This window comes from Poecilia reticulata, chromosome 16, assembly GCF_904066995.2.
Source record: "Poecilia reticulata chromosome 16, P_reticulata-male-v2, whole genome shotgun sequence".
Taxonomy (NCBI): domain Eukaryota; kingdom Metazoa; phylum Chordata; class Actinopteri; order Cyprinodontiformes; family Poeciliidae; genus Poecilia; species Poecilia reticulata.
Window position 1 is genome coordinate 31,832,663 of NC_088845.1, and position 13,249 is coordinate 31,845,911.

Here is a 13,249-nt window from a genome sequence, read left to right on the forward strand (position 1 = left end):
AGAGAAAGTAGGATCAGGTTTCAAACAAATTAAGAGATCAGAGTTTAGATTTTACTGCAAAATACAAATAAATCTGGCAGAACGTGGGTGGTCATTGTAAGATATATTCAGCAGTTTGTTAACAGACCAGGCACTATATTCTACTTCAATGAGTGTAGGAAACAACAAGTTGTTTTGAGCCTGCATTGAGTTCTGTTTGTACTATCATAACAATGGAAACATTGTGGTTATTTATTATGAGCCCCTTACACATCATTGTTTCAATTCAAAACACTTTACTGATTCCACTGTAGCACGTTCCAGCAAGAAGCTCCTGGGATCAAATCCTAGCCGGGATTCTTTTGTTTCCCTGCAGCAATAATAAACATTAAAGCAGTTGTTTCCAAAAGTTGAGGCCAGGACTTGACTTTGATTTGAGAATCAAACAGTGTGTGGTCTTAACATCTTCTTCAGAGGTTAGACTAAAAAACTAAACTGAAAAAAGAATAAATAGTACTGTACAAATATAGAAAAAAAATTGTGCATTGATGCTGTTTATGTTGTCAGTACACCCCTGTCTAATTGCTCGGTAGATTTATTTGGATGGAAAACCAATAATGAGGATCATGAACCTATTAATTTTTGAGCGAGAAGCTGAATGGTTTGAGAACCACTACTTTAAACTCACTATTGCATTGTATGGGTGTTTTGAATATAGAGATAAAAATAAAGACTAAAAATGGCTATTTATCCTACTTAATAATCTAGAATTGATACTTCGATTACAAAAACTCTCTGGGCGTTAAATCAAAATCTTACTCCTGCCTGGACATAATAGGCAGGTCTGAGTAATCCTGGACATCTTGTTCAGGGCACTCTGCCACCATCTTCAGATGCGACTGATTTTCTCTCCCGCAAGAGCAGTTTTATTATGCTGATGAGTGTTTCAAGTTAATGGAAAAACCATTAGGATAAATATATGCAAATAAAGTGTTTCATTCCTTCAGTTCTGTTTGTGGCCTAGGGGTTAGATAAAGAGCTTTAATGTTTTCATAGAATGACAATTACTTTTGCAGAATTCCAGGGACCGCTGCTACCAGCAACCACTTACTGAATTTACCTTCACTTTCTTGTGGATTCTTAATGAGGCTATCTGAAGTCCTCTATTTCAGCAAAATCTTTTATTCACATCACATTGTATTTTCCTGGTTGCCTATTATACATCAGATTTTTTCAGTGGTAGATTCTATGTAAAATTTTTTAAATAAATGTGCTTTAATTAAATTAATTAAATGAAGGTAGTACATTAAAATATGTACTTTTTTGATTTCATAGTGTATAATTAGTACTTGAATTATCTGAACAGTTCTGCCAATTATAACAATTCTGAGGAAGACTTTTATTGGGAAAACTCACTGCCTTTGCTGAAAAGCTGGAATTTAGATGATCAATCACAGAGGACAGGGAATGTAGCCAATCATGTGTAGAAGCCTGGCTGAATCTGCCCACCAACTGCCAAAAACATTAAGTTCTCATGTGAGCAAAGAGGTCACGTTTGAATCTCCTTTTGTGCTCTTGCGCATCTCCAATCCACTTGTGGATATCCTCATGCTGTCTCAATTCCCTACACACAGAGTCACATTTACCCTCTCGACATTTGGTTTGATAGTGACGCCATATTTCACTCCCATTAAATGTTTTGTTTATCAGTAAAAAGAAAAAGTCAAGAAAAGTTGAGAAGAACTTTTTTATTTTCTTTAAAGTTGTGCATTTACTTCAAAGGGTAAACTGTGTGCACTGCATTTTGTTTTTCACGACAAAGTCAAAATTTATTAGACACTCTTTGTTTTCTAATAGACCTCCTTTGATAAAACCATTAGAAATCATTGAACAGCACTGGATTTAGCAGTCTATAAGAAGTCAAAGGCCCAGCATCAAAATCCATGCTGTGTATTATATATTCACTATAACCAGAACTGATGTTTTGATTTCTTGTGAAGTAAAAATATCTTTATTTAAATATGATTCCTTTATATCATAAAAAATAGTGTATTTCCCCCTTATCTTCAAAATGTTGAGTGACTAATGCTATACCAGAATATTGTTTATGTTGTAAGTTTGGACTGTGTTCAGGTTCCTGTGTGTGAGTATGTTAGAGTGCTTGTGAGACGGCTCTGTGGACTTACAAGAAGGCCTCCTGAGTCACATGGCTGCAACAGTGACTCCTTACACCGGATGATGCTCTTTATGTTGTGTTTTATGTTGATAAAAAGTATTATAAAATTCTGATTCACCTTGTACAAAATCACTTTATATAGAAAACACATTTGCACAAGTAAATGTGGAGCATTGTAGCTGAAGAAATAATAAGCCACACGAGTACAAAATTAAAATGGAGCCTCGACACTGCAAAGGGTTAATACAGAGGCTGTGACAAAGTTGTAGTGAGAATCCATTTCATACATATAAATAAAGGTCCAATAAATAAAAGTATAAATACTGAATAATAGTCTCTGTGTTGTGTGATTGCTGTAAATTCTGACTTTGTGAGCCTTTCTGAGATGCTGCAGGATTTACTTGACGAACGTGTCTTCAGACAGAGGATCCCTTCATGGTTTTCAATGGAAACATGGCCGCTGCTGCGCTAATGATTCTGCTGTGCACTAGTTTCTGTGTAACTATGCCAACCACAGGTATTTTAGTGACTGAAAACATTAAGGGATACCATAGCTACTCGCTTCTTAATTTGCATCTCCAATGACTGATTATGCAGCTTTATATCTTGGACCTAATTGTTTTACAATGAAAACAAATGGCATTCCCATCATATTGTACCTTTCCAGGATGCTTTCTATGATGAGGTTTTACTGTGCAGACAGCTGTGAGCAGCAGCATGTGGTTCACAAACTAGCAGAATCCGAGCCATCTGGTGCTTAATACAGGATCCAAAACTGAGAATTCTTATATAACAGCCAACCATAATGGCAGCCATTCACTGTCAAAGTTGTGTGAACCTCTGAATAATCTTTATACCTGTGACTACTAGCTGATACATGTACATCAACAATTCACTACATATTGCCCATAGATTTGCATTCTCTGATTTTAATTCATCTTAGTTTTTTTCTTTTCTTTTTTTTACCTAATCCTAAAAGTGTTAGTATTCTGAAAGACAAACACATGAACTCAATTATTGCCTGATGATGTTTTGCATTATGTCCATTTTGGATGTCAGTCAATATTGTATGTGACCCAACAGTGCTCCTTTATACATTTTGAGCGTACTGCTCATCATTGCATTTAGAGTGAGATCAAATTTAGCCATACTGAAAAAATGTATACTTTTACTCCCATTTAATCACAATATCTGAGGTGCACTTTCAGTCTCTGTAGTGACTGAGGAACGAAATCCAACGTGTGATTCCACTTGTTTTATTTTTCAACTTTTTTTTTTAAATCCTGACACTTCTCATTGGTTGCCAGTGTTGTAATGAGGTATCTTGCTGAAATTTCACCCGGATTTAAGTTATTTCCACAGGAAATATTGAATATCTTAACTGTAGCTAATTAGAAAGACAGAATAATTACATTTATAAACAGAACTTTCAACCATGCCAACTTATTGTTCCCCTCTACCATTTACCCATACCCTTTTCCCAAGTGTCTTCATGCACCAACTCAGTACATGAGACTGGCTGAGCAAATGACAGAGATTCGTGCTTTAGGCCATGGTCTCTTTCCCTGGCAGTCTTCTGTCGTTGAAGGTGTGCATGTTGATGACCTCCTCTGTTTTCACCATGATAGGCGGCTGGGGCTTGTGTTTGAGCCGCTGCTGGCACTTGAGGGAAACCCGCAGTTCGTCCACCATGGCACTGCAGAATGACCTCTGCATTGGAAAGACCAAAAAGAGAACAAAATCTATTTCAGACCACTTCCCTAGTAGACATATTATGGTCTAGAAATCAGCCAGCAAAATGCCTTAGTTTCACCATCTCATTGTAGAGCAGGAAAATAATCATGAAGTATGGCTTAACATACAGTCATCTTTTATGGTCATATTGACCACTCAAATCACTTTATCATTGCATTGCATCATATGCAGTTTAATTCCTGTAGCTAGATAGAATTGGAATCAAACCCACAACCTTCTGGTTGTCAGGCAGTTTTTCTTCCCACAGTCAAAGGCAGAAGGAGGATGGAGGAAAATGAGACTGATTATTAGGAAGCATTAGTGGTGCACCAATTGCAGTTTTCTGGCTGATCGCTGATTACTGATCTTTAAAAAGCTTAACTTGTTGATTCTGATTTTGATCAATACCAATAGTCTTGTCTGAAATGTAAATATAGCAAAAAGTCACTGAGTAGGCAACAGTGGGGTGACTACTGTTAACTACAAACGTGCAGACATGACCCGGTGGGCCAGTTTTTCAGTGAAACCTCTCTCACAGCAGAGCTTCAGAGGACAGTGTTTGACTTTTAGACCTTTGCTGAGGTCAATAAGATCAGTAGACAGATCAGCTTTACATGTAAGTATTGGCCGATCACTGATCTCCCAAAATTAAGGAAGTAGGCACAGATAAATCAGAGCACCCTAGTGCATAAAGGCATTGTTCAGCTTAGCATTTCACATTATCATAGTTTGATGTCAGACATCTTTTGCAAAATAGAATGCTATATATTCTCATATCCAGTGAATTAGAATTACTGAATTCGAATTCAGTATCTTAACTGAATTCCAATTCAAGATATTGTGTGTGCGCGTGTGTGCATGTGTATGTTTCATAAACACATTGCTATTTGTGTTTATGAATCAGATAGATTAATTCAGTAGATGTGATAATTTTACAACTTTCATTCCTCTAATTCTGTCCAATAGAGAGAAGTGAATGTATATTTAACTCCTGCTTAAATCTGTTACTTTCAAAAGGTACCTTCAATCTGACCAACAAGATTCGACATAACACACATTCCAATTTATTGGTTATGACAAACCACATATAAAAATACCAAATAGTTTGAACATTATAACCAGTGACAGACTTTTTTTCACTATTGAGTAATCTAATAAATTACTATTTTCATTGTTACTATGCTGGTTACTGACACTAATATAATTCAGCAAACAGAAAGTTGATGCAGTCTTCATCTGACCAAGATCCAAAAGGGGCAAAAAAGAATCACATATGTGCTGCTGATTGGCTGAAGAAGAGGTTAGAGGGAGAGTTGGATTCATGTTGGATTCAAACAGTGAATCTGTCCATGGACAGCAATAAGTACCCACACCCATGGCCCACGGAATCAGGCAGAGAGTTTAGATAATTTAAGGTAGAGTTTTTAATGGAAAGTACAGATGTCATTTTTTAGTCAGAGATAAAAGGTATGAATCTATTATGTGAAATGTTTGCAATGTTGTTCTCAATATCAGTTATAAGCAACTACATTCTCACAAAGCACCTTTCAATATCACATGCTTCAACAAAACTAGTTGCCAAGAATGACAGTGTTGATGCTAACAGGCGCAGCCTAAGCCCAGGTGAGGCTGAAATAAGCTTGGCGCATAAAGCAGACGGGGTGATACAGTCCAAGCAGTCTGAGCTGGGTTTTGCACAGTGTCACCACAAAATCAGTGTACAGTTTCCAGTTTGTAATTCCATGTGTGAAGTGACCATCTATTGATTCAATTTCATAATGAACATTTGAACATGTAATTTAAGGGGATTCCGGTGACGTCGGTGACGTCACCTTCCGAGATGGCTGCTCGAGCTGACTGCTCCTCCGGTAAATCCTAATTTGTCCCCCATTACTTACCAAATATAATGAAAAATGAGTAAAATGGAGTATCTAAGGGGGTCTAGAATGGGGAAAAGTGAGGGGAATAAGAAAACCACGAACGAAGAATTCCTGGATGATATTAAGTCAGAACTCATCAAAGTACACCAAAAAATTAAAGAGGCGGAGGACCGAGTTGATGCAGTGGAGGAGCGGGCACAGAACATAGAGCAGATATTGAGCAAGATGGCCGAACTGATAAGCCAACAACAAGGAAAACTGCTTAATCAGGAGGGGAGCTCACGAAGAGAAAACATCCGGATATACTTGCCAGAGGGAACGGAAGGATCATCGATGAGAGATTTTGTGGATAAATTACTTAAAGACACCCTGGAGATCAAACCAAATATGCAATTGGACATTGAGAGGGTACACCGAGCGCTAGCTCTGCCACCTGCTGGGGACAGAAATGAAGTTAATATGTGAACCAAACCACGCCTCCAATTATTCTATACAACCTACTTATAACTCGCTCACCTATTCATCTCAGTTTGTTATGTTTTTGTCAAACTGTTAGGACTTCTACGCTGTTACAACTTCTAAAAATTATTCATCTACCCTACTCACCATGGAAGATGCCTTGACAATCGAACTCAACCCCTCTGATTTGGAGGATCTCTTCAACATTCCATCCGCCGTCAAAAATTCCCCTCCTTCCGTTACCAGACAAGCTTCAGGCTCCAAACGGCTCCGCTCTGTGATATTCACTTTCCAAACCCAGTCCCAAACTACTTCGTCTCTGGTTCTTTGCTCATCTGAAGTCCATCTGTCACCTCCATCTATTTCCCATTCTCGTGGTCGACAAACAGTTCGAGGTGTCAGTCAACAAGCTCGTTCCCCTGGATCTCAGCATCATTCCTGTGCCTCTCAGCTGAATCACAGCACGCCTGCTTCTCAGTGTTACTCTTCCAGCGTCATTCCAACATGCCAACTTCTCAAGTCATGGACCGTTGCCCGCCTTCAATGCTCCCCAAGAGAAAAAGGAATCCCATTCAGCCGTTCAGACAACAAATTAAGACTCTTTCAACTGCTTTCCTCCTCCATACCTCAACAAACATCAACTTCACCGTCATCTGAACAACCCGCGCCTCTGGCTTTTGTTCCAGCTTCCGCCTCCTCCTCCAACATCTCCTGTGACGTCATTCCGTCGTCGACTGCAGGACCTCCTGTCACGTTGGCAGCTCCCCCTGGTGGGAGCCAGGTTACATTACCGCCCGTACCTTCACCCTCTTTATCAGAACTTTCCCAGCTCTTATCCAAAGTCATTCAGTCCCAGCCTTCGCAGGCTTCACAAAATCCCTGTGCACATACGTCCTCCCTACCACCCATCCCTTCATCTACTCTCCCTTCTTCCATTCACTCCAATTTGGCTTCAGTTTCTTTTCAACTGCTCACGGACCCAGTTCAGACATCTGTTTCTTCTATCTTATCTGCACCCTCTCTCTCCCAAACCCCGTCTTTTTCCCTCCACCTTTCCCGAACACCTTTCATCATGTTAACAATCCTTACAATCTTGCCACCGCAATTCCTCCTGCTCAGTCTTCCTCCTCAATTCTACGTCCATCTCCCGTTTCTCCGTCTCTGCGCCAGCAAATTTTAAACGGTAACTACGTAGATCTAGCTCTTCTTCTCCAGCCATCTCTATGCAGTTTTAGTCAACCTAGATTAATTGCATTAATCAGCATTAATTAATCCATTAATCAGGGATTAATGCAATTAAGCCATTCTTTAAGTTCTCGCTCTAAAGAGCTCACACCCACCGAATTTCCCTTAGCATTTTCATTATTCAGGGATATAATTTTCTCAGTTTTTCCAGATTGCAGGTCTGAATTAGATGACTATCTCTCCATCATTCTAGACATGGCTCTCCGTTTCGGGGGCACAGACTTCTATCAGTATCATGTTCGTTTTGCTAATCAAGTAGCAGCCCATTTACATCAATTCAATCAGGGCACGTACTGGGGTCTCCTCGACTCCAAATTATACTGTCGAGTTTTTGCCACCCGCGCTTCCCTGTCCTGTAATCTCTGCGGCGCGCCATCCCATCCAGCTACCGCTTGTACATCAGTAATCGGTCTACATACAGTACTCGTCAATCAGCTCACATTCCTTCAGATTCTGACCGGTTGTCCACTGCCGCCCCCCAACCCCCATCATACCTAGATCCAGAGATATCTGAGCATCAGTTAATATCCCGACCCTCAAAGGTGTAGACAAACGAGGCAGTCTTGTTTCGTATCAAGGAGGCAGGATGATTTGTAATAACTAACAATCTCGGCTGCTCCATGTCCAACTGCAGAATACTCCACGCCTGTTCCTTCTGTGGCTGTGCTCACGCTATAAACTCCTGTCCTCACAATCCTGCCCCCGCAGCAGACTGACTAGGATGTCATCTTTCTACTCCTATCAAGGTGAATGCACTCATTTCTGCCCTAAAAAATTATCCAGACAAAGAATTTAACTTCCTCGTTAATGGTTTTTCTAACGGTTTCCACCCGGGCATAGATATTGTTGAGAAAAATTATTATTTTGAGTGTTTAACACAGTTTAAACCTTTTAGAACGAATTTCTTAAGTTTGAACAGGTTTGTGTTAGTGATTTAAAACCCGAAGAACTATAGGATCTGCAGGAGAGCTTCAGCTCAGACCTCTGGGGTCTTATCATTAAAGACAGGAGGTCATAAATTAACATATGCAGGAAGGTGGAGGACAGTATCACTTGAATTACTCTGAGAAAGGGAACTTTGGTCGGTTCACGTAATCAGGATGAGAAGTCTTCAAAACTAACATCTGACATGGTGCAAAAAACTGAATATAACATAAAATGTTTTAAATCACTAACATTTAATTTGTAAGACATTTTTCTTAGTTATTAATAACATGTTTTGACTAAAAATTCTATTATCTTGTTTTAGAATTAATTTAGTTAATGATGAATGTATTTGAAATTGTATTATTTCTGACTATATTAGAATCACATGAAAATGTTTTGTTTAGTATTAGAAAATACTTAGGTTTATGGTGAATTAATGTCTTAATTCTTATTTGTTTCTAATTCCTAATTAGAAACAGGAATTGTACTTCATTATTTTCTGATATTATCTACTGCTTTTGGTTTGATATCAGGACTAAACTTTGGAGATGCTGAGTGCAGAAGAACAAATTGGGTTTTTGGAGAACTTTTCATTGAATTAAAATACAGTATTAAAGGTTTGTTACTGGCAGAGCAGAAGAGAAACCAGAATTTCACAGCTACCTGTGAGGTTCATTCATCTGTTTCTGTTGGCCCAGATGGCTGTAGAGCCGCAGGAGGCCGGATAGTGTTAAGAAAATAAATTTAAAATAAGTTAGTTTTAGAATTTATCATGACTTGATTGAAATACCATAATTATAGTTTTAAAATGTATAACATATTCTGACCTATTGATATATTTTACTGTAGTTAAAGCAGATGGTTTGTCAAGATCTCCGATCTGCTCTTTGTCTGTTGGGAAACAATCAGTAGGAAGTTCTAGCTTTTCACACTGATTTGTGAAAGCCATAAACCACCATGAATTCAGAGAGTCTGCTTCCACCTTATTTAACAAAAGGTGTTTGATCTTGCGAACAAACTGCGGGACTTTTTCTAAATTTAAAAGGGCCAGAGATGCCTTCCAATTGGTCAAGTAGAGATACGCCTTATTTGAATACATTAAAGAGGAAAACACGCCTACAGGTATAAAAGTTTGTGCACAAGGGAAACAATTCAGAAAAAAGCTGATTTATTTTACTTCTGCACCAGCTCTTTCTCCAAGGATGTCCTTGATATTTCTTTGTCTTCTTGTCTCAGGTAACAATGTTTGTATCTGTCTTTCTTTAGTTTCCTGTACTATCTTATATTTTCTTCTGATTGGATTAAATCCTGTAATTCTGTGACGTCAACACGCATTGTTGTGTTTTTGTCCCCACACGTGGCCACGCGAGAAAACCCGGGATCAAAAGGAAGAATCAGAGCCAGAGTTTTTGCTAAATTTACCAGTAATATAAAAATTCTTCCTTAACAATATCATTCCAAATTTCACCTACCACTGTCACAATCTTAAGTCCGCTCATTCAGATTCCAACATAGTTGATCTTCTTCTAGCTAAAATAGTTAAAGAAGGGTTCATGATAGGACCATTTGCTAAACCACCCCTCTCCATCTACCCATCTGTATTGCTACACGGAAGTACTCTGGTAAGAAAAGACTAATTATAGATCTCTCAGCCCCTCTCGGTTCAGTCGTTCAAAGTATTTATAGCGGTGGTGGAGAAAGTACTCAAAAAATTTACTTCAGTAAAGGTGCGAATACACAGACAAAAATGTACTCAAGTAAAAGTAAAAGTACCACATTAACATTTTACTTAAAAGTAAAAAAGTACTGGCTTTTAAAAATACTTATGTATTAAAAGTAAAAGTACTTGCTGAATGCATTATCTAATCACTAATATCATTCAGTGTACCAATTGTATTTAATTTTAATACATCAGAAATGTGCCATTTTAATGAGCAATGCCACTGATAAAGCATGTTTTTATTATGTTTACTTTCTGTAACATAGTTTAGACTTAGATATGTGATTCTATGCATCATAATTCCAGGGATGGAAACATCTTGTCTCCTGTCCTAACATAGCATGAACGTCACTTTTTTTGCCACTAGTGGCATTTATTTTGAAAGAAATCCAACTGAACGGTGGGGGAGGACATGCAACCAAGGAGACATGTAGCAGAGTTGTAGTCTAGAACAGTGTTTTTCAACCTTTTTTGAGCCAAGGTACATTGTTTTAATTGGAAAAAATCACGAGTCACACCACCAACCAAAAATGGAAACAAAGATACTCTGTAGCCGCCTATATTACATATAGAGTCATTCTTATCAAAGTCTCTTGAATAGGACTCAAATAAACACAAAATGTATTTTTATCACATTTTACATTTCTTATTTCAAATTGCACTTAACATGTCCACTTCAAAAATACACCTGAACAGCCACAACACTGTGGTGTTAAATTTAAAGAAGTTGTAGAAAACTTCAAAGTGTTTTACAAACTAATCCACAAGCATTCTTATAGCCGGAATACAGAAAATAATTCTTATTCTGAAAGAAGCAATAATATTTGGGAAACATTTCACTTCATATTCACTGTTACAATATGAAGAGTTGCATGTACAAAATGTCAATATCTGTATATTTTACCCACCTAGTGTGAAACCTGTGCATGTTTGGATGAAAACAGCTGATTTCCTGGCAGAAATTGAAGACAAAGCTCTTCCTCAACAGCTCTCAGTCTCTCTGTTTTTAGTTTTTATAGTAGCCAGGCTTCAGAAGCTCACTTCACACAGATATGTTGTGATAAATGTACCCATGTTCTTTCCAAATACTGCTGAACTTCACTGTCTTTTCCGTCACTGTTTTCACAGTATTGCTAGATTCAGTGCTCTCACCGCTACCTGTAACATTCATGCATCACTAATTCTCATTTTAATGTAAAATGCTCTGGACCTACTGCCATCTAGTGGTAAGAAAATTACATGATTACGCCGCTACTACTACAGCAGACACTCAAAGATGGCATTATTTGCAGATAATTTATTTTCAAAAAATCTTTTAAAACCAATTATCGTTTTTTTCGGACTATAGAGCGCACCATACTAGCACCTTCAATAAAAAAAAAAAAATAAAAAAAACTGGAAGCTGCTGTCGGTTTTCCATTAGACCCAGCAGAGTGCTGCGTCCTAATAAATCTGCTGGACGCAGCACTCCGTCTCCAAAGCCGAACCATGGTTTCGTTCACACCGAGCTTAAGTGCAGCGGCTCTATTTTCCTCCTATAGTGCCAGATTGACAGCCCTCAACTTAAAAGCTGCATGATATGAGTTTGAAAACATTTCTCCGCCGTGCCTGATGCTAGCATGTGGTTGTTCTAAATGAAAATTAGCACGTTCTTCTTTGATTTACAATTTTAACTTCTAATGATTCACTTCCTGCTAGAGAGCTCCCTGGTGGTTGAAGAAAAATCCACAGAAAAGCCGAACTGGACTACAATCCGCACGGTTCAAAGCTTAGCAAAAAAGTAGCAGCTTATAGTTCGGAAAATACGGTACCGTAGGTGAAATTGAATAATTTCAACGGCACACCTGACGATCACTCAACAGCACACTAGTGTGCCGTGGAACAGTAGTTGAAAAACACTAGTCTAGACCACCGAACCCGAGACCAAATCAAGACCAAGACCAGCACCACGTGCTACATGACACAATAAAATTAAGTGTACCTATCAAAATTGCTTGTCAAATTGATCTGAAAGATCCACATTACCATAAAAACACCTAGATATTAAATACTTAGAGCTGAAATAAATTTAACCAGTATCAGTTCAAACTCTTCTTCATTTTGTTTTGCTTTCATCTCTGTGCCACAATTCGCAGAGGTTTCCTTCCATCCCTAAAAAAAATAATGCCCTGGGCGGTTGCCCATATTGCCAATGTAAGAAACCACAACTGTCTGCACCATTAAACTGCACCATTAAACAGCAATTAACAGTAAGCAACGCTCAACTATGAACACTGTCCAAGGCGCAATAAGCAAGAAATAACCAAGCAGAAGGAGCACGTGTCTGTTTTCATCCTCCGTCCTGCTGCAACGTCTGCCACCATGACAGGTGACGAAAACAAAGAGCAATGAGCATGCTCTGTGTTCTTACGTTGTTGTTTTATTTATTCGCCAATTAAATATATATATATATATATATTTTTTTTTTAATGAAATATTAGCTACTGCAGTGTACGCAGAGCATTACAAGAATGAAAAGAATGGCTCTCAGTGAGGCTTCATTCAGTCCTATAGGATTTAGTAAAGATCCATCCAGAAGGATCGGATCGTCCCTGAATATCATATCACTATATTGCACTTTGGTCACAGCTTTGTCCCATATATGCGACACCTCTGTCAACACCTCCACACAATAATTCAACACATGAGTGACAACTTTTTTTCATCGCAGATGCAACATGTGTCTCTGTACAGCTAGCTTTACTAGCATCAAGTCCACGGAGCTTACCTTTTTTTAAGCTTTCCTTCCAAGTGCCGCTAAAAGTTGGACGAAGTCCCCACCGTCTGTGAAAGCGAAGAGCTGCTGATTCATGTCGCCATATCTTGTGATTTATGCAACGCTATTATATTACTGACGATTAGACAGACATCTTCTCCCGCTCAATGGAAACCACTGCGCATGTCTTGGAATGCCACGTGCGAGTAAATGGGGAGACGATGGGTGACAACAGACATGTAAGTAACGTTATTGCTTGGATTTTACGGTGCCACCTTCAGTCCCTGAACTTCACATTTTAACGGAAAAAAAGCGCAATGCGACTTGGATGTAACAAGTAACGCGACAGTTTTGTAGAAATGTAGTGAAATAGA

General features: G+C 38.5%; 1 protein-coding gene across 5 annotated transcripts in view; it reads right to left on the reverse strand.

Annotated features, from left to right (window-relative positions):
• Window positions 1–1,712: 1,712 nt before the first annotated feature.
• LOC103478802 (glutamate receptor, ionotropic, kainate 2) overlaps window positions 1,713–13,249 on the reverse strand; it is a 549,772-nt gene continuing 538,235 nt past the window's right edge. For all 5 annotated transcript variants that reach the window (XM_017309432.2, XM_081616747.1, XM_008432853.3 and 2 more), the window contains one exon: window positions 1,713–3,865. In XM_017309432.2, the coding sequence (XP_017164921.1) occupies window positions 3,612–3,865 (254 nt within the window). In that variant the 3' untranslated portion in view covers window positions 1,713–3,611. The remainder of the gene's footprint in view (window positions 3,866–13,249) is intronic.